Consider the following 21046-nt stretch of genomic DNA (forward strand, 5'->3'; position numbering starts at 1 on the left):
ATTATTATTATCATCATTATTATTAAAGTTCTATGTTAAATCTTAAACACTTTGTTTTAACATATTTTCTAACATGTATAAAATTTATTTATTTAAAATGTAACAATTTTTTAAAACACTTTTTAAAATCTATAAATATCTTAATTACTTTGAGGGTCTACTTAGGGTAAATATTACCCCAGGACATCTCTGTAAACATCTAAAAGAAGAGCTCACCACTGCACCAAAGCCCCATATCCAAAAAGACAAGACTTGGTGATCAATCTGAGCCCTGAAGGCTATCTGTGGGTCAGCTGGCACTTATCAACCCTCCTGATATGCCCATTAAACCGAGAGTTTGGACAGCCATGTCACATCTTCTGACGCCTGCATGAAAAGCTCTGCCTAATTGCAGATGGCTGTTGTTTTATCCCTCCGCAGGAATGATTCTCTTAATTATTAAATGTTTGGTACAGTGTAGCGTGGCTAAGTGGCTGCAATTTGGGGCGCTTTTGCCCTTGGGTTCAATTACGGTACTACACTGCTGAGCGCAGAGTATTTAATACTTTGTCAAATCCAGTCTTATAAAGCATCTCGGTCTGCGCCTTGGGACTCTTCGTAAAACATTTAGACATATTTCTTTTTTTTTTTTATTGTCATTTTAAATTTTTTTTTTTTTTTTTTTTTTTACAGAGGCTAAAATGACACTTTGCGTAATGAGTAGTGAGCGTGCAGTGCAATGGGAAATGGCGAAGCTCTCATAAATTTGAGATATGTTTTGGAGCTCTCTCATTTGATTAATAAATCTATCCCGGGCTATTATATAAGTGTAATGAAGTGCTGAATGCACATGGATGTTTTAGTGAAGTTAGCATAACTTGCTTACTATTATTGATGATGATGATGATGAAGATGACGGTGATTAGGATAATAATAATAATAATAAATCTGAGATTCTTTTTTAAAATTATTATTAGTAAATTAAATCTAGCTTTTTATGCAAGCATAAAGGCTTACCAGAAGCACATTAGCTAGATTAACCTGTGGGATCCTAACTCAGGCTTCATCCTCACCATCTTTTCACTCCCCAAGGCTTCGGATATTTTTCCTTCAGGTCTTCAAACATGTCAGCGGTGATGCTTTTTTGTGATGACAATACCAAAGGCCGACGTCAGGTGTTTTATGAGAGCCAAAATGGCTCCCCATAGGGTCAGATCTATTTCTGCCACCCAATTAAAAGGTGTTGAGTGGCCGTGCGGCACAGGTGGTTCACGTGGGGCAGGGCGTTTGACACTGAGGACCCTGTTTCTTGCTTAGCTGTTAACTCTAAGTCCCAACATTAATGGGGGCCCTAATGATGTGCTATGCATCGGGGGAACAAAGTATGCTGCGAAAAATCACTGGACACCCACTGCTGAGCGTAAACCCTCTCAATTAACACCCTGCCCTTCGGAGACCAGCGCTGATAGCAATGCCACCCACAGTGCCAGTTGGCCCCACGCAGGGACAGGTAGGAGGATCTGAATCAGATGAGATCCTCACATGTTCAGCTGAGATGAAGCCACAGTTTCTGCTCAGAGACAGGGTTTTTTATATAGCGAGGTGTTAAAAAATTGCACAGCAGTTTGTTGGAAATGGGTGGTCTTGGCATGTTTTGACATTTTAAAACTGAACATTTTTTTTTAAGAAGTATAGTTGAGAAAAGTTTGTGAAAGTGACATACTTTCAAATGTAGTTGATGTTTTTATTACTAATTTTTTTTTTTTCAATAAAAATGTATATAGGTTAAAGTTGAACATCTTGAAAGTTACATTTAAAAAGTAAATAAATATTGTGCATTTTATGGTTATTGTAATTTAGGTGTAAACATAGACGCTCCAAAGACGTCTGAAATTTTATTATTAAAAACTGTAACTACGTTTTTTATTTACTTATTTATTTTTAGCTCAATAAACTACTAGTAAGGTAGTAGTTGGGTTTAGGTTCACTTAAAAAAAAAAAACAACAACTATATGTCAAAAAGTCATGACTGCATATGTTTTTATGTTACTTTAACTTAATTGAATAAGTCAGCCTTCAGTTGCATTTTTAAGTTTTACAAAGTTTCACTTAATATGTTTAGTCAGTTTGACTGACGTAAGTTGAGCTGACTGAAAAATTCACTTGATTCAACTAAAGAAATATAAGGCAGCAAAACGTTTTGCAGTGTTTTGAGTAGGATTAGGGGTGTAGAATTGTATCACAGTTTATACTTTAAGTACTAATAAACAGCCAATATCGTATGAATAAGCAGGTGATAAGCCAGTAGTTGGAAATAGATATGGTAACAGTTTAGGTTAGGTCACAATTCATGGTACTAACAAAGCATCTATTTGCACAACTAGCTTAATAAACTATGAATTAGCTGTTTATTGATAGTTAGTAAGGTAATAGTTGTGTTTAGGTACACTGCAATAAGCCATATGACAAAAAGCCATCACAGCATATGTTTTTATGTTACTTTAACTTAATTGAATAAGTTAATCAGGCTTAAACTGCATTTTTTAAGGTTATACAAAGTTACACTTAATATTTTTAGTCAGTCTGATTGTTGCACTGTAAGTTGAGCAGACTAGAAAGCTTCACTTGATTCAACTAAAATAAGGCAGCAACATTTTTTTTTGCAGTGTTTTGGGTAGGGTTAGAAGTGTAGAATTGTATCACAGTTTATACTGTAAGTACTAATAAACAGCCAATATCTTATGAATAAGCAGGTAATAAGCCAGTAATTGGAAATATATATGGTAACACTTCAGTTTAGGTCACAATTCATGGTATAAACAAACCGTTTAATAACACTATAGCTTAATAAACTACTTATTAGTTGTTTATTAATAGTAAGGTGGAAATTGAGTTTAGGTTTTGGGTATAGGATTAGGGATGCAAAATGAGATCATACTTTATAAATACTAATCAACAGTGAATAACTTAATAATATGCAAGTAGTAAGCCAGTAGTTAATAGCATGAATTGTGATTAACTAAAGTGTTACTATTAATATATTAGATACAAGGAGATAAGTCAGAGAAAGTAGACAGTTGAATTGAATTGACCATAAATTATTATTTTGGCTATAGTTATTTATTTGTTTGTTTATTTATTTGTTTGTTTATTTATTCATTTATTTGTTTATTCGTTTATTTATTCATTCATTCATTTGTTTGTTGAATAAATTGTTGTTTCACTAAATGACATGACAACACTTAAATAAAAATTTGGTAGGTAATCCTGGATAATGTATGACTAATAATGAAAAACGCTTGTACAACATTATTAACCATAGTTTAATATTTACTTATGCGTAAATAAATGCGAATTCATGCTTCTTATTATTAGTTGATTAAGAGTGAGTTAACATGAACTAACTTTATTTCTTTTAAGCAACGTTAACAAAGATGAATAAATACTGTAAAAACATGTTCATATTTTTTATTGTTTGTTCATGTCAGTCAATACATTTACTAACATCAACTAATATAACCCTTATTGTAAAGTGTTAACCGTACTAAATAAAATAAAATCTTCAGTTGTTCATTCAGCGATTAACATAATTCATTACTTGTGCCGTACTACAGTGTATATCAGGAGCTGGTATCCCATGGAGAGCAGTGTGTCGTCAGTCAATCAGCTGTGGAAAATCTGTATCTCTATCAAATGTAGGTGTAGTAGTCAGGATGGAGAACCCAACTGCGTCTCCATAGCAATATAATTATAGAGCACTACATTAACGAGTTTTTGAAGAGCACAATACAGTGAGCGTTGAATAGGAGCTGATATGAATGACTGACTGAAGGTGTCATGATTCTGTGTGTGTGAGAGAGGGAGGGAGAGAGAGACTGGGTTTGGGTATATCTAGAGGGATGCAGAGCCAGCTGTGTCATTTCATTAATGGCTCCACAATACCAGCATCCACCTCATAGCCTACACCTTGCCTAGAAGCCAGCGGGCTGACCTTGATTTATGTCCATTCTCTACACCCCTTCTTTTCCTCATATCAGTTTGCTTTTCCAGCCTCATATTCTCTGTATTAGTTCTGTAGATTCTTCCCTGCTCTTCTCACGGCTCATCCTTTCTGTTGCTGTCAGATATGTTTTCACATTGTAAGAAAGAAAAGAAAAACAAAAAGGAAATCTTAGATGTATATATTCAAGCTCTTGGGCTGACCTTGCTTTCTAATATTTGTGATCAAAGTGTGGTCAAAGTGTAGGAGAGAGTATAGGGTCAGTTCATTTTTTTGATAGAATTGTTATTAAATATGCAACATAGGCTCATTCTGAAAATGTAGCCCTATATACATTTCTGGAGATTACGAATTATGTAGCCAGAGGTATGTATGTCTTTAAAACAAACACTACAGGGCAGTATGATGCCATTCCATTGTATGCTTACCAGCTGACTGCTTATATCCATATGCTTTCCTGCTGTTATCAGTTTTCCCAGTAGCTTTCCATGTATATTGGTAGACTTGAGACGCCGAGAGGAGTTGACCACAATGAAAAGTCTGGTGAAGAACAGTTCTAGAAAGTTGGTAAGATAAAAACAGAAGCTAAAAAATACAATAAACAAGTAAATAACTAGGTGAGAATATGGTAAAATCTGAAAATATGGCAAAAATCAGGCGAGGGCTTTACTTTTTCTGGATTTATTTTTAAAACTGTTGGTTGGTTTTAGGCATGTGGCTGAATGGGTCAATCGGTGCTTCTGAAAACACTATTGGTTGGGTTTAAGAAAGGAGGGTGTGTCAGTTGATCAATCAGTCAGTCATTCATCAGCCAGTCAGTGAGTCGACAGCAGCCTCTAGTGGATTTATGTGAGAAGAGCAGGTGTGAATGGCACTCGCGAGACAAATTTGAGATCTCAAAAAGCGAAAACAAAAACCGCAAAAATGTATCTCCTGGGATGCGTTTGGCGCTCTTCAGAAATGCATATAGCAGTACATTTTCAGAATGAGCCTTGGTTGCAAATATGACAGTTTATTGGATGTTTAAAATATAAAAAAGAAACATCAAATAAATGCAACATGATTTAGATTAAACAAATACTTGGATACAGAATTATTTTTACTTAATTTGTATACATAATTTCACTTAATCTCTAAGTATAAAAACATTTTAGTGTATGACTTCTATACTGTAAATTGCTGCAAATATTTTGGCCTAAATGTAAATTAAAAACAATATAAATGAAGTTTTTTATTAACCTGTTAGCCAGCACTCATGTTTGGGGATTTACCCCTTCCTAACTTTGCTTAGTAACTCTTATGCCTAGTTCAGACTGCGTGATTTTAGCCCCGATTTTGGCTCGCTGACAGGATTTTTGAGAAATCGCCGACAAATGCCTGAAATCACAGGCAAATCGCTGCTCGTGCACGTGAGTGACAATCACACAGTATGAACTTTTAAGAACGCGATCTGAGAGAATCGCCGATGAGTCGCCGATGCCTGTGAGATATTTGGCATGCTAAATATCTGGAGCTGTCGGTGATTCAAATCATGCCGTGTAAATTGAGTTTTGACTGAAAATAACATCAGCCATCGGCTACAGCCAATGAGAGAGCAGCTTTCACTTGTGTGTGCGTGTGTGTATACCTGCTGCAGGACAGCGGGTGGCTGGGCGAGAAGTTAAAAGCGCTCTTTTTCAGTTTATTTGGACCCGCGAAATGGAGGGAAAACTAGTGGAGGTTTGACAGGACTCAGGAGCAACCATGTCTGTTTGACGTTTCATACAGAAAGAAATTAGTTTATTATCAACGTTGAGGAGAAATGGCTAATTCCCTTTAAACCCAGGTGAGCAAACATGTACATGTTCTAACGAAACGCTAGCCCAGATAGTCATTCAGTGTGAAAACATCTGTGACACGACTACTTTGAAAATCATGCAGTCTGAACTCGGCATTAAGTTCTTGACTCCAGTGAGCTATAAGCATAAATTATGCGAGCAGCTAGCTCTCTGCAACTCTCAAATGGTCGCCCACTGAAGCTAATCAGGGCTGCACCTGGTAAGTACCTTGATGGTAGACCACACAGGAAATTTAGGTTGCTGCAGGAAGTGGTATTAGTGAGACCAGAAGGGGGCGCTTAACATGCAGTCTGTGTGGGCCCTAATGCCCCAGTATATTGACTGGGACTCAATACTGCTTAGTGAGCAGTGAGACGTAAAAGCAGAGGTCCTAACTCTCTGTGGTCATTAAAAATCCCAGGATGTCCTTCGAAAAAGAGTAGGGGTTTAATCCTGGCATCCTGGCCAAATTTGGCCTCTTTTAGCTTTGGTCCCTCATGGCCTCCCAACAAACCCCAAATCATAATTGGCTTCATCACTATGTTTCCTCTCCACCAATCAGCTGTTGTGTGGTGTGCGGTCTGGTGCAATATGGCTGTCGTCACTAATCCAGGTGGATGATGCACACTGGTGGTGGATGAGGAGATCGCTAAATGTGTAAAGCACTTTGAGTGTCCAGAAACAAGCTATATAAATGTAAGGAATTATTATTATTAATTAGGTATGATTGGAAAGGAAACACTTTGAGCTTTACTATGAGCTATCTAGAAAGTTGCATGCTAAAAAATATGAAAAGTTATACATTATAAAGCAATGAGAAAGAAAAAATGTACAGTGTTTATTATTTGTTTTTGTATATAAAAATACAGGAAAACATTAATGTAATAAAATAGAAAACAGTGAACACTAGAAAACTAAAACAGTTGCTGAATAATTTGGTCAACATGCACTGTTCATGCATCTTTGGAAAAACACACTTTAGGCTTTACTATCTATAATCTTTCATAAACAAATAAATGAAATTAGTCCTGGATCAATGCAGAAAAATAATAGGTCAAAAACCACACATCTCCTGAGTATATGTTTTGAATTTGATGGCAATATCCTGCAAACATTTCTGGAATTATTTTTCTGAAACAATGTCTTGTGATTTTTTTTCCCCGCTCGTTTTATGTGAAGAAGCAGCCTGATGACCCCATGTACTGAGGTTTCTACCAACTATTTTTGTAATTTCATACACCACTTTTTTCTAATTGTGAAATAATAGACAGAAACATATAGTATGATTGATTTATTTGAGCACAAAAAGTACATAGTGTGAAATGAGTCCAATGCATATGTAGCAAAAAAGTCTTACTAGAGTGGTTTTTTGCTCACTCACTCACTGACAGAAACAGGTTCTGAATCTGGAATATCTTTTCCAAAGAGTTTGCTGTTGGCTGCTGCTTGAAACCCACTCCATCAGACATTCAGATACGTAGCTGTTCATTTGTGAAAGACAAAACAAAAATACAGAATAAGGATTCTAGTTCTAAATAATCCTGTCAAAATGTCCTTGCTCTATTAAACATAAATTAATGAAATATTTAAAAAAGAAAAAGAAATTCAAAGGGTGGCTAATAATTTTGACTACTGTATATATATATATATATATATATATATATATATATATATATGAAATAAAAAATAAATGCCCCTTTGTTTAGTATTTTACCACCCAGTTTATTTAAAAATAAACCTAGCTTCCAATTAAGTTCAGGTCTCTCCACACGCCATTGTCCTACATACAGTATTTTAGCCAGGCGTGACTATTTAAATACGACTCATACCGTAGCAAAGTTTCTTTCAGAAGAAGTAAAGTTTTCAATTTGTGAAATGGCAGATTTAAATAAGGTTCCGCCAGCGCGCACTTACACTTGCAGGATCCCACAGAGCCCCATTTCCTCAGCCCATGCCTTCAGTAACAATAATAACCATCAGCCCACAGAACATGAGCAAACATGCAGCACAAAGACGCTCTCTGGAGCTGCTCCATTACCCGCCATCATCAGTCGAGGGGTGCGAGGGGTTTTAGAGGGAGACCACAGCGATGCCCGTCGATCTGGACGCACAAATCACAACCTTTTCCCTGCAGAAGCGGAGGTCTTTTTATATTACTCAAACGGCCAATCAGCCCCCTCTCTCAGAAAAAAAGTCAAATGCTTCTTTCATGGGTCTGATGAAGCATAATGACCAGAGGACAATTTCCACTCTTGGGGCCTGAAATGGGATTTGAGTCAGTCCTCGGGGGTGTGTGAGGCCCGTGATTTACCTCAGTGTGTGTTCGGGCACCTGTAAAAGGCTTTAATGCAAAAAACATAGTCTGAAACACTCCTCCAGACGATACAAGCACTGGATGTCAAATTTGAGCCCCTGAAAGCCACATTACAAAGACCCTACGCAGATCCCCTACGGTTTACACAATCACAGAAACTAGTTTGAACTTTTTTTTCTGAATTAAACTAATTTGGCTTCTGAAATGAGCTGGCCATTGAGATTGGTTGAAGCTTGCAGAATGTCATTATGCAGGAGCTATGGCTATTAGGGGTGGAACAGAACAAAAAAAATAACAATTCAGTACTTCGGTTTTGGGGCTATGGTTTGTATGGTTTACATGGTTTTGGTACTAAGGGCAATCTTTTTTCTTTTTTACATTCACATATAAATACTATATATATATATATATATATATATATATATATATATATATATATATATATATATATATATATATATATATATATTAGTGCTGTCAATTGCTAAAAAATAACTGATTAATCATACTTTTTTTGCATATAATCGCGATTAATCACATTTAAAAGACTAAAACTTGTCATTTTGGCTGTTTAAATGTAAAATTTTTGTAAACGCAAGACAAAAACTTTTTAAATTCAATATATAATTATTTCTTATAATTTTTGTTTAACTTGTAACACAGATTTCTTCATGTAAACAACATACCCACAATAAACCATCCTGGTTTGAGAGCCATATTTATTATAGAAATTAAAACACAGGCATGTTAATGCCATTTGAATTTCAAAACAAACAATGCCAATAAAGAAAAAAATTATTTCCATGTTGGTTTCTAAGTGGACTGCAAAAATGCCAAAATACAGGCATTGGAAATATGGAAAATTAAAAATAATAATAAGGGACTGAATACAAACAATTGCGCTCATTGAAAAGTTGTATTGCTAAGAGTTGAGAACATTTATTATAAAGCAGAATAAATTTTGCTTAGTCCTCCTTTACATTTAGCCAGTTGCTTAGACAGTCCAGTCTGTTGACATTATCGGGGGACAATGTGGCTCTTTTTTTTATGATATGAGCAGAGAGTGAGAACAGTCTCTTACAGTCAGGATCACTGAATCAGCATATGCATTTCAGTGCCTAACTGATGCCACTGGTGCTGCGGCAAGGACGTAAGAAGCATCAAGCGGTACATCAAAGGCACACATAGGTACTCGCTGTGTCACACCAAAGACTAATTCTTACAGGGACTTTGGTCACACCATCTCTAAACACTTAAACAACTTTGAGGGATACAGACAACAATGTTTACGCATTTGTTCTTGTTGCTAGGAAACGTGCACACACACACACATAGACACACACACACACACACACACACACACACACACACACACACACACACACACACACACACACACACACAAAACGCTTGCATAAATCCTCAATATGTTTTTGTAAACCTGCTTGTGTTAAGCACAAAACAAGATATTTTGAAGAATGTTGGGAACCACACAGTTGATGGTAACAATTTGGACCATCAGTTGTTCGGCTAATAATAGAAACATATCAAAAATGTTTTGTTTTGTGTGAAACAGAAGAAAGAATCTCATTCAAGTTTGCACTGTAAATCTGTTTGCACTGATCTTTTCTTTTTCATTGACTTTTTATGTTGAAGTACTATGTATTGTCTGGGTTATTGCTGTTGTAAATTATGAACAGGTAATAAACTGCCAGTACTTTTTTGTTATTATACAGATATAATTATCTGCATGCTGTTTCAAACTACTAATGTCAATAAAATTAGCTTTGTGAAACTGCACAGCAGAGATCAATGACCCAAAATGCAGATTAGAAATCATAAATAAATGAAAAAAAAAAAAAAACTAAACACTTGCGGAAATGCAGAACCTGTAAATGAACTGACATTATTTACTGTGTGAAATAAGTAGAGGGTGAGTAAATAATAACAGAATAATAAATTACCGAAATCTCATTACGTCTCAAACATCACTTACAGCTTGAAATATCTATAGTGTGTACATGGTAATTTAGTTCTTAGTAGTTATATACAGTAGATGGACAGGTAGTACTTCAGATCAGCAGAAAGCTCTTTAAAAAAATAAAAAAATGCTGTCTATAAATGTGAACTCAGATCTGCACAGATGGCTTCATACTCATCTGTACATATGTGAATTACACATACGCACACACACACACTGGCAAACACACACTGTTAATAACTGTGATAATATATCACTTTTTTTCCTCCCCAATGATCTTCCTTCTACCTTGCCTTCCAGCTTTCACTTTATTTATATGCATTTATACTTGCAGTTATTCACTTGGCAGATTTAGCAAAGTGGCTTTAAAATGCACATATGGTGCTATGTTGAAGTAAGAAAGTAAATAATACAGTATATATAGATAAAGCTAAAATAATTTAAACCTAAGCTTTTATGCTTATGATAATACATTTACTTTACTGCAGACGTGGAAAGTAGAGTATGTTCAACATGAACGTCAACATATATAGATTTGTAAAGCATTTTTTGTACTGATCTCAGATTTTGTGGGCACATTTATATTTATAGAGATTTCTGTTGGTTGGCTTTGGATCCCAGTTGGATTTCCCTGTCAGGGAACAAAACAAAACAAAACAAAACAAAACAAAACAAAACAAAACAAAACAAAACAAAACAAAACAAAACAAAACAAAACAAAACAAAACAAAACAAAACAAAACAAAACAAAACAAAACAAAACAGAACAGAACAAAACAAAAAACAGAACAGAACAGAACAGAACAAAACAAAAAACTGAACTCAACTCAACTCAACTCAACTCAACTCAACAACTCAACTCAACTCAACTCAACGAAATTAAATTATAAAGAATAAATTAATAAATTAATTAATTAATAAAATAAATAAATAAATAAATAAATAAATAAAATAATTTTACTATTCAATGCCTGCTTTTTTTTTTTTTGGTATTTTATAGAATTTTTTCTACTCTAGCTAGCTGTTTAGTGCTCATTTAGTTTCACATTAAATTGTGTTTAGGACATATTTCAAGGAAAATACTTGACTACTACTGTTAAAAGAATGTATTGTGTTAGTAAAACTATATAATATAATATAATATAATATAATATAATATAATATAATATAATATAATATAATATAATATAATATAATATAATAAATATAATATAATATAATACAATACAATACAATACAATACAATACAAAACAATACAATAATATAATATAATATAATATAATATAATATAATATAATATAATATAATATAATATAATACAATGATATAATATAATAGTATACAATCCAATCTAATCCAATCTGATCTAATCTAATATAATATAATATAATAGTATACAATCCAATCTAATCCAATCTAATATAATCTAATATAATATAATTTAATATAATATTTTAACCAATATTATTATTATATGAAAACTGTGATGTTTTAGACAACTATGGAACAGACTGTTTTACTGTGTTAGAGGCCATTGAATTTAGCAGTCCCCGAAGGGAGTTTAGAAACCTCAGCAAATGCATGACATGTAAGAATTGACTGTTGCGGAGCTCTGTCAGGAAAAGAGTGAGCACAGCAAATAGAAAGCCAAAGGTCAAGAGAATATGAAGCACTGTGGAGGAAAGATGAGCAAGTGGGAATGCGGAAAGAGTCATGACCCCAGATCAGGCAGGGCATAATGAATAAAGAATAAAGTCCAGATTATCAGAGGTAATGAAAAGTGTGTAAATGAGTAAATATTTTACATGAGGATAAGGACAAATTCTGTTGTTGATAAAGTACTACATGAAAGATGCTAGGGAAGAGGGAATTAAATATACTAAAATACACAAGTTGTTGTTTTCAAAGAACTTTAAAAGAACATATTGATGTTAGGAGACATTTTGATGATATTATAAGGTCTTGAGGATGGCAGGTTTGCTTTTGCTGTGAAAGAGCACCTCCTTTGGGATTTGTATTTTCGTCAGGGTTTGATTGTGCTTTTTTGGAATTGGTCCCCATTTTGGGAATGATTCCCTAGTTCAAGAAAAAGATGACCATTATTCTGGTTTACTATAGTAATTTTACAATCTGACTGTAATTACAATGTGGTATAAGAGGGCAACCACATGGTCTAGTTCATCTTCAGAGCTTCTTCAAATGTTAGCAATATATTTGTATTCATAACAAATATAAAAAAATATTACCCTATAAGATAAATATGTAATTGATTTCACTCAGTATGTATTAAAACATCAGGATGAAGAATGTGTGAGCATGGTTAACATGAATTATTCCTTTCTTTTTTTTTTCTTTTCTTTTATTCTTTTTTTTATTTTTGCAATGTGAAATTTAAAACTTTCCCCTTGGTGGATATGGCATAAAATAAAATAAAATTAAATTAAATTAAATTAAATTAAATTAAATTAAATTAAATTAAATTAAATTAAATTAAATTAAATTAAATTAAATTAATAATTTTGATTAATTTAGCTTAATAATAATTTATTGATTTATTTAAAGAGTTCAGGCTTAGCTACAGCAGGTTTGGCATGCTGTCCCGGGAGAAAACCCTGAGCTCAGAGATACTTGAGCCCAGGGCTTCCGCCTAGTCACATAGCACAGAAGGGGGTCAAAGATCAGGTAGGTCTCGTGAGCTCCCACTGGTAAAGGATAGAGGGATTCTTCAAAAAAACAAAGAAAAGTTTACCCCTTTTTTATGATTTAATGTTAATATTATGGTTATTCTTACTGTGCCAGTTTAGGTTCAGTTCAAAACACAGTTCAGATTTGTTTATTATAATATGTTCAAAAGTGTAATTTTAGGGGCGTGTAGACAGCTCACTGTTTTAGGGGTGTGTTGCTTCACATGAAAATTAGTTTCGACTTCCCAAGAGCCAAGAGCTCCCCCGCTCTGTGTTTGCAACAGACAGTCAGACAGAGAGAAGCTACATGAGTGGGAGGATCAGCAGACAGACAGACCAAGCAGAGAGTACAAAATCATTTGTGTCTTTGTATAGTTTTACTTTGAATGATGGAACTAGAGCCGCGACACGGCACACTCAGATACGCACATTCGGATGTTATTTAAATTGAAACTATTCAGATGTTGCTCTGTGGCGCAGCAGAAACATGAAGTGTCCTGAATCGTGGCTGAAGCGCCTTCGTTTGTACCCTGATAGAAACCTATGTGTAGAGTTCTAAAATGCATGGCGCTGTGTGGTGCGACCTGCAGGCAAGTTCGTTATTTTATTTCCAATGAAGAGATGCACACATGAGGCAACGTGCCTGCACTTTCCAGCTGCACCTAGTTAAGATCACAGGGAACTTCTGTAAACATGAGAAATGCAAACAGTTGAAGATTCAAGACTCAATGAAAAGTACAAGTTTGCAAACCTACCTAAAGGTACAAACAATAATTCAGATTAGAGCGATAAAGTGGAGAATATTGATCTTGTGTTGAGCCCAATGAGCCTTACATCTAAAAATAGAGCAAGGGTGTCATCGCTTTGACTGACACACTGAAAATAGCAGATGTGAAAAAAAAACTGAGGATACAGTGATGCGCCTGTCAAATTCTCATTCATTCAATCAATTATTTATTTGTTTTTGTTTGTTTGTTTGTTCTTTACACTTACAAATGTAAATGTCACACATGTAATTATCTCTCAAAAAGCCAAATAATGATTGAGAAAGAAACACAAGTTTTTGACATTACACATTTCTAGCTACATTTAAGACACAAATGTTGCATAATTTAAAACTTTTTTGTTTGTTTTATATTACAAATATATTTTACATTATTTATTTTTTATTTATATACTTATTTGTTTGTTTATTTATTTATTTTGTTTAATTATTTAGTTCATAAAGTGAACTTAGTTATTTAGTGCATAAAGCTGATGGTTTGATGTGATCAATGTTGTATTGGATGTGAGTTCGCTGGGTATTAAAGGTGGCATTTTGTGTTGTCGTTGCTCTCACAGCGTACAAGGATCTCTCCCCATTCCTGAGCTACTTCATGTCAGGTACAGTACAGATTGACTAGACCGATAATAGCACTAGGTGTGTGTGTGTGTGTGTGTGTGTGTGTGTGTGTTTGTTTGTGTGTAGCATCACTAATAGCTAGAGAAAATGTAGTCCGCTTTTCTAGTAGTGTTAGTAGATGTGTATGTCTCCTTAAATGTTACCTTAGAGAGAGAGAGAAAAAATACTAAGTGTTTTGTGCTTTATCTCCACCCACCATATAGTCATATAGCAACTCTGTAGAGGTGTCTTGATTTTTAGCAATATTGATCCCAGCCGCTGTGTAGATTCCTGTCCTAAAGAGTGTTAATGAATAAAATTGTTTCTTCATTTTCACTGATTGGTGGGCATGCATTGACTCCTTTAATTACTGGAGAGAAGAAATTGGTTGTGCATGTCTTATCATTTAATTGTTTTTTTTTCTTCGGCCTCTCCCTAATTGGGGACTCCATTGTGTTTATCGATCCTGTTTGATGTGCTTTAATTTGGATGCTGTGCAATATATATTTATTAGTTGTGTCTAGCTCTCAGAGAGTGTGGTGTGTTGAGGCTAGCTGTGTATGTGCATGAGTGCAGTCACAATCATCAATGTACAGGAGGTGTGATGCTGTGAGGGAAATTTCCCAGCAGGTAAAGAGCTGCAGGGTAAAATAGGCCCATTCGGCCTCAGTTGACCTTCACTGATTTGGCCAGTAAACATCAGACTCCTGACTCCCCTATTTGTTTATTGTGTATTAGTTAAAGGTCCCATGAAATGAAAATAACGTTTTTAAATGTTAGTATCAGTATGTTTTATCTTAAGAATATCTATAAGCTAGCATGTTCTAAAACAGTGACAAAATGTACATTTAGATGATATAGACATCCAAATGTTGCAGTTTGTCACTCAAATGAATCAACAATTTTATTTTATTATGACCTCATACTTCAGTTTCTCATCAAATCTTCTCATCAATCAAATGCTTTATAGTTGAGGTGTCAAGCTCAGTTCATGGAGGGCCACAGTCCTGCACATTTTAGTTCCAACCCTGCTTCAGCATACTTACCTGTAAGTATCAAACAAGCCTCCAGGACTTATTTTATTAAGGTTTAATTGATTAAAGATTAGAGAGACAGTGATAGCGCCATTTCGGTGGATGGGGATTATTGGGAGGCCATGATCATGATGGCCGATGGAGGGAATTTGGCCAGGACACTGGAGTTATACCCCTACTCTTTTACAAGAAGTTCCATGGGATTTTACTGACCACAGTGAGTCAGGAACTCGGTTTATCGATCGAAAGATGGCACCCACTGACAGTTTGGTGTCCCCTTCTCGTTTACTGGGGCATTAGGATTCAAACAGATCGCAGACTGAGCGCCCCCTGCTGGCCTCACACCACTTTCAACAGCAACCTAGTTTTCTTATGTGGTCTTCCATCCAGGTACTTACCAGGCTCAGTACTGCTTAGCTTCAGTGAGTAACCAGTCTTGGGATGCAGGGTGATATGGCTGTGGCTTCGATACCTTAACCAAACCCAAACCCAACCATCATGGTTATTAACGTCTATACCTACCCCAACCCTTAACCCAACCATAACAGATAAAAACATATACATCTACCCCAACCCCTAACCCATACATCACAAATATTAACGTTTACACCTACCCCAACCCTTAACCCAACCATCACAGATATTAACATATACATCTACCCCGACCCTTAACCCAACCATCACAGATATTAATGTCTACACCTACCCGAACCCTTAATCCAAACCATCACATAAATTAACGTCTACACCTACCCCAACCATTAACCAATTCTTTAACCTAACCATCACAGTTATTGACTTCTATACTTACCACAACTCTAAACCTAACTATCACAATTATTAACATACAGCTGTGAGTTGCAGAGACTTTCATACTTGATGTACTCGCCATTGTTCTGTTATTTGCAACCACGATGCTGAGTAAGCTAACTGTCATGACAAAATGAACAAAGAAGTCAGTAAGTGGAGTTGCTAAATTAATGAATAATTGCCCTGCCCTGTCTATGTGATTCAGCTGAGATTGTCAAACTTTGTATTAAATAATTCACATTTAAAATGCAATTAACAGGACCACATGTTAAAGTCTATTTGAATAAGAAGTCATTAGCCCCTTTCATACAGTGATACCGGTAAATATCTGGAAATTTTCCGGAATGACTTTACCGTTAAATTTATAAAAAAAAAATGTGTTTACACAGGTACGGATGTTCTGGAATTTTTTTTCCGGAAAAGACCATTCACCCATCCATTCCAAAACACCAGTAAATGACCTCTAACTGGCAGTGCTTTTTATTTATAAACATAGAAGAGGTCTACCTTTTCTTGACTGTTTTAACTTTCATATAAAGCTTTAGCATCCATGCAGCTGCTTTGTGATACATCCAAAGGCAGAAACGCGGACCACAGCTAAATGTTTACACACTTGACTATATTACAAATTCTGTGGATGGAAAGGTATTGTGAACAACTAATGTGCTGGCACTCACCAGCTCCGACTTAAAGCATTTGAAGCAGAGCTTGAAGGTAAATAAACAGCGGTTTATCATTAGATTTTTACCGATAATTTTCAAAACAGTTGACACTAAAGGGTCACGAAACACCAAAACACATTTTTTGAGCTGTTGACAGTCGTATATGTGTCCCACACTGCTAAAAACACTATTAGGACACATATATTTCACTAAAAAGTGAAAATAGGTTGTTTTTGCGTTATTTCGAGCAAATTTGTACTTCCGGTTTAAAACGAGTTTTTGAACCTGCGTCACAGCCATGAGATCTTAGTGTGTATTCCAGCGTGTAGACTGGACATCTGAACATGGGAGTACCTTATTGCGTCTCTGAGTGTGCTGCATTCATTCATGAGTAAGACTTGGTTCAAACCAATCAGCGCACTCTATTGTGTATGCGATGCAACTTTATTAACATACATGCTAGCTTCGAAGACTATTTGTACCTGAAACAGTGTTCAGACGGCAAAGAGACTGCACATTGTGTTGCCAAAAGAAGTGGAAAAAAAATAGGAATTGTTAGGAGATACGGGTCATCAGTGTTGCTTTATTAATGTGCTGCAACAAAAGTTTTGTTTTCATTTTCCAGCTATGAGAGCCCAACCAGACTCACGTGTGGTTCAGTGCACACGACATGCAGCAGAAATACGTTTGTACGGAACATTTTTTACTCTAGAACTTTTCGCATCTGGAAATTGTGAAATCCGGATTTGCTGCTCTTCTCCTTTTAGTTCGTTTCGTCAGCAGTACTCTTTCAGTACTTAAAGACAGACCTAAGTTAAAATGATTTCTAAGTTACTTAGTGTACGCTAATATCACTACAATATTATGGATTGAAATATCTGCTGTAAATGCTGCTCTAAATGGAGTGTAAACATGAACACTGCAAGCAAACTATTACCGATCGTAGTGTTTAATTTTCGCCGCATTTTGTGACAGGATAGTCTACACACAGGCGGCTGTCTGACCTATCGAGTGATCGAGTTTTTTTTCTCTTATAGGACGTGCGGTATCAAACATTCCACTGTCATTAAACACAGTCACTGTCTTTCTTTTCTTTCTTGTCTGTTTGTTTGGCCAGGGTGAAAATAAGCGCCTGCCCAAATGGAAACTCCCAATTTTATTCAAATCCTTCCCCTCTTCCCTCCCTTGACACTCCTACCTAAACAGAGCTAGACACACCCACTTTCCTGACTTTTTCCAAACTAGAGGCATGAAAAAAGGGTTTCCTGGCCCTTTAAGAAGGAACATAGACATTTTATCTGACTAACATATAGCAGTTAAATGTGTCTGGAAGAAATATTCAAAGGCTTTTATTTTCATTAACCGTGCAGATGTGAATGCGTCTGAGTTGTCTGACTGGCTAAAGTAGACGTCTCACGTCAGCACGTTCTTGATGTAAATGCGTTAATTCCAGCAAATTTCCAGTAATGTTACAACTTCTCTTTCCAGAAAATTGCCGGAACAAATTTACAGGTATTTTCATAAAGGGCCTGTTCACATATACAGACCTTTTCGATAATTTTCCAGACAGGTCTGTATGTGTGAAAGGGGCTATTAATGTACATTTATGTACTTCCAACTAAAACAGAATATTGAGTAGTGTGCGGGGCTTTTGAGCATCATTCCCTCATAGCAAACTAACAGTCAGAAGGGTGTGGTTCTGCCTAAAACCCATTCTGTGCATAGTAAATAATGTGTTATCCTTGTAATTATTTTGAATGTAAAAAAAATGCTTACAAGCATTTAAACCTTCTCCTCCTCCTCTGTGCTTAATGAGAACAAAGCTAATAGTTGTGAACTCCAGCAATGCTTTCTTATATACTTACATGAAGTGATTTTTTTCTCTACAAGAGATAATGCCTATGTATTATTCAGTGAATCCGCTATGTTAGCAGTAATAACATTACCAGCTTGACATATAGTAATGTCTACAGCAGCGCAAACACTACAGTGTGAAGGCTACACTCACAAACCACCTTGCATACTGTACCAAAACTGGCAGTTTGTGCCCCATTTCAAATCATAGGAGTGACTTAAAAGTAAAATGTTTGCTGAATTATTTGTGTCCCCTTCAAAATCACTCTTGAAATGTTATGTTTACTGTCCCGCTATGAGCAGGGGTTGCTTTTACCAGGGTGATTAATAATTCTGTGTTCAGTGGGGTATGGCCGGGGAAGGGCTACACCCATTGGCACTCCTATGGCTGGTGGAACCCCAAGCAACAGCCTACTTCGACGATGCCTAGAAACAGTACTGAATAGTTCATCGCCACAATTTTGCAAATAAATAAGACATAACGTACACTTTTTTAAAAAAAAAATATGAGGAACTACTTCCTTTCACCACAAATTCAAATCTCAAGCTGACAGCTGAACAGATGAGCCCAAGCCTCCATTACTAATTCCAAATTGTCACTTTAGAACTAGTAATGAAGAAACACTGAGCTGCTTCATTGTATATCTTTAGCAAACAGTTGACTACGCAAGTGTGGTTACCTGCATAAGCCTCCATTCTATTAGAAGGATTTTTGAAGAATCACATGACACTGAATAATAGAGTAATGGCTAATAATAACTAATAAACTAATAAAAATGAGCTTTGCCATGACATTGATAAAAATAATAAAATAACATTGTACACTTTTGAAAACACAATGTTTTGAGGTGTTGCTGTTTCTGCTATATGTTTCATCAAATAAATGCAGCATTGGTGAGAATACTGTACATGAACACTAACATTAAACATCTAATTATTTTAAACCGTTGACCCCCGTTGTGTTTTCAGTGATGATTGTAGCATTATCTAAACAAACAGCTCTTGACGGGTGAGGAGATTCTTCTCAAGGTTGCATTTGTAAGAGTAATGAGTATTACTTTGACCTGAATGCATAATAGAAGTACAATTATTTCTTTTCAATAGTTCTCAAGCACGTATTTCATAAAACATTACACAAATATAATGATTTAAGTAGACTTTAATTGCTCAAGTATGCTGCCAGAAAGCTTTGTGTCAAGAAAGAAAACCAGATCAGAGTGGAACGTTATAACTTCATGGTTATTTTTTAATTCCAAAGCAAAACTGATATGCTAAATGACATTCCTTTTAAACAGTTAAATGTTATTATATTAAACCAAAACAAAGCGTGAGGTCTTAAGGTATTTTTACATTAAGTAAACAGATATCATTTTTAATACAAGTTGAATTATTATGTTTGAGACATATGCTTGCCATTTGTCATTGACATTATTATTAGCTATGTTTATTCACTGGCAAAATGAGACATTTGTCATTATCCAGTTCCCTTTTTGCATTATATTCAGCATTATATAGGCATAACTAGATAAATATTTAAAACTTGAGTAGATATACTGACCCAGTAAACATTTATTTTCATGCACAACACTTTGTGTGCACTATGAAAGAAAAAAACATTATTTTGTCACTGTTGTTAAACTGCGATATGATCATTTAAATTATGTGAGCTTTTAGTTTCACTTTCACTGCCGAGTGCACTCATGTCATGGCTGCTTTCACTCTGACAAAAAACAAAAACAAAAAAAAAGAACATACATGCAAATTATACTTCCCGCGCGGCTCCCAAACCATCTCTCAGTACCACAAACTGAACATTATTTACAACATTATTACCTGGAATTCACAGCCTTTTCAGGTTCTGTTCACTAAAGTAGACGTCATTTGCGGGCATCCTTGTGTCCTCTCAAGTAAACAAACAGTATGTCAGCTTGTTTGACTTTGTGGCCATGAATACATCATAACATTAAGACAGAAATTACATTTTTGGGTTAATTATACCTTCTAAATACAGTATGTGAGACTTTTTTTAACACATTTGGAGGTGTCCATGTTGATGAGAAACGTATATAAAACAATGTGAAGACTTGTGCGACCGCCTTTATGCTTCTCCCAAACTTGAAAATATAATTGGCTGAAGCATAGAGATGCTGGATTAAGATCATGTGGGGGTCGAATCGAGATTGTGATCTTTTTTCATTTAATCGTGCAACCTTTGTAAGTGTTTTTCTTTTTTTTTTTAAATCAGTTTTTACATCACCAGCTCTGATCTTATAATATGGTGATATTAAATGGTACAGAAGGTATTTGCAGTGCATTGACTGTGATCTAATTTATAAGTTAATTTTTTTTTTTAAAGATGTCGCTATTATAAACTCTGCAAAACTAAAACAAACAAAAAATCTAATATTATAGTTCACAGAGTTACAGTATGTTTTTCTATATACTGTTAAAACAAATCTGATCAGATTCAAGTCCAATGCTCTAACAAATTTACATTTAAAACATCTTTTTTGCATAAGGCAACTGGTC

At 35.2% G+C, this 21046-nt stretch overlaps 1 protein-coding gene and 1 long non-coding RNA gene across 28 annotated transcripts in view; one reads left to right on the forward strand and one right to left on the reverse strand.

Moving 5' to 3' along the window:
- tenm2a (teneurin transmembrane protein 2a) overlaps positions 1-21046 on the forward strand; it is a 1361633-nt gene that overhangs the window by 941671 nt on the left and 398916 nt on the right. For 12 of the 26 annotated variants that reach the window (XM_073921891.1, XM_073921890.1, XM_073921893.1 and 9 more), the window contains one exon: positions 14118-14159. The exons of the other annotated variants lie outside the window; for them this stretch is intronic. In XM_073921891.1, the coding sequence (XP_073777992.1) occupies positions 14118-14159 (42 nt within the window). The remainder of the gene's footprint in view (positions 1-14117; positions 14160-21046) is intronic. 26 annotated transcript variants of the gene reach the window in all.
- LOC137490625 (uncharacterized) overlaps positions 1-21046 on the reverse strand; it is a 109738-nt gene that overhangs the window by 32199 nt on the left and 56493 nt on the right. The gene's annotated exons all lie outside the window — the stretch shown is intronic.

The sequence above is a fragment of the Danio rerio genome, chromosome 14 (genome assembly GCF_049306965.1).
Source record: "Danio rerio strain Tuebingen ecotype United States chromosome 14, GRCz12tu, whole genome shotgun sequence".
In the NCBI taxonomy this organism is placed as follows: Eukaryota; Metazoa; Chordata; class Actinopteri; order Cypriniformes; family Danionidae; genus Danio; species Danio rerio.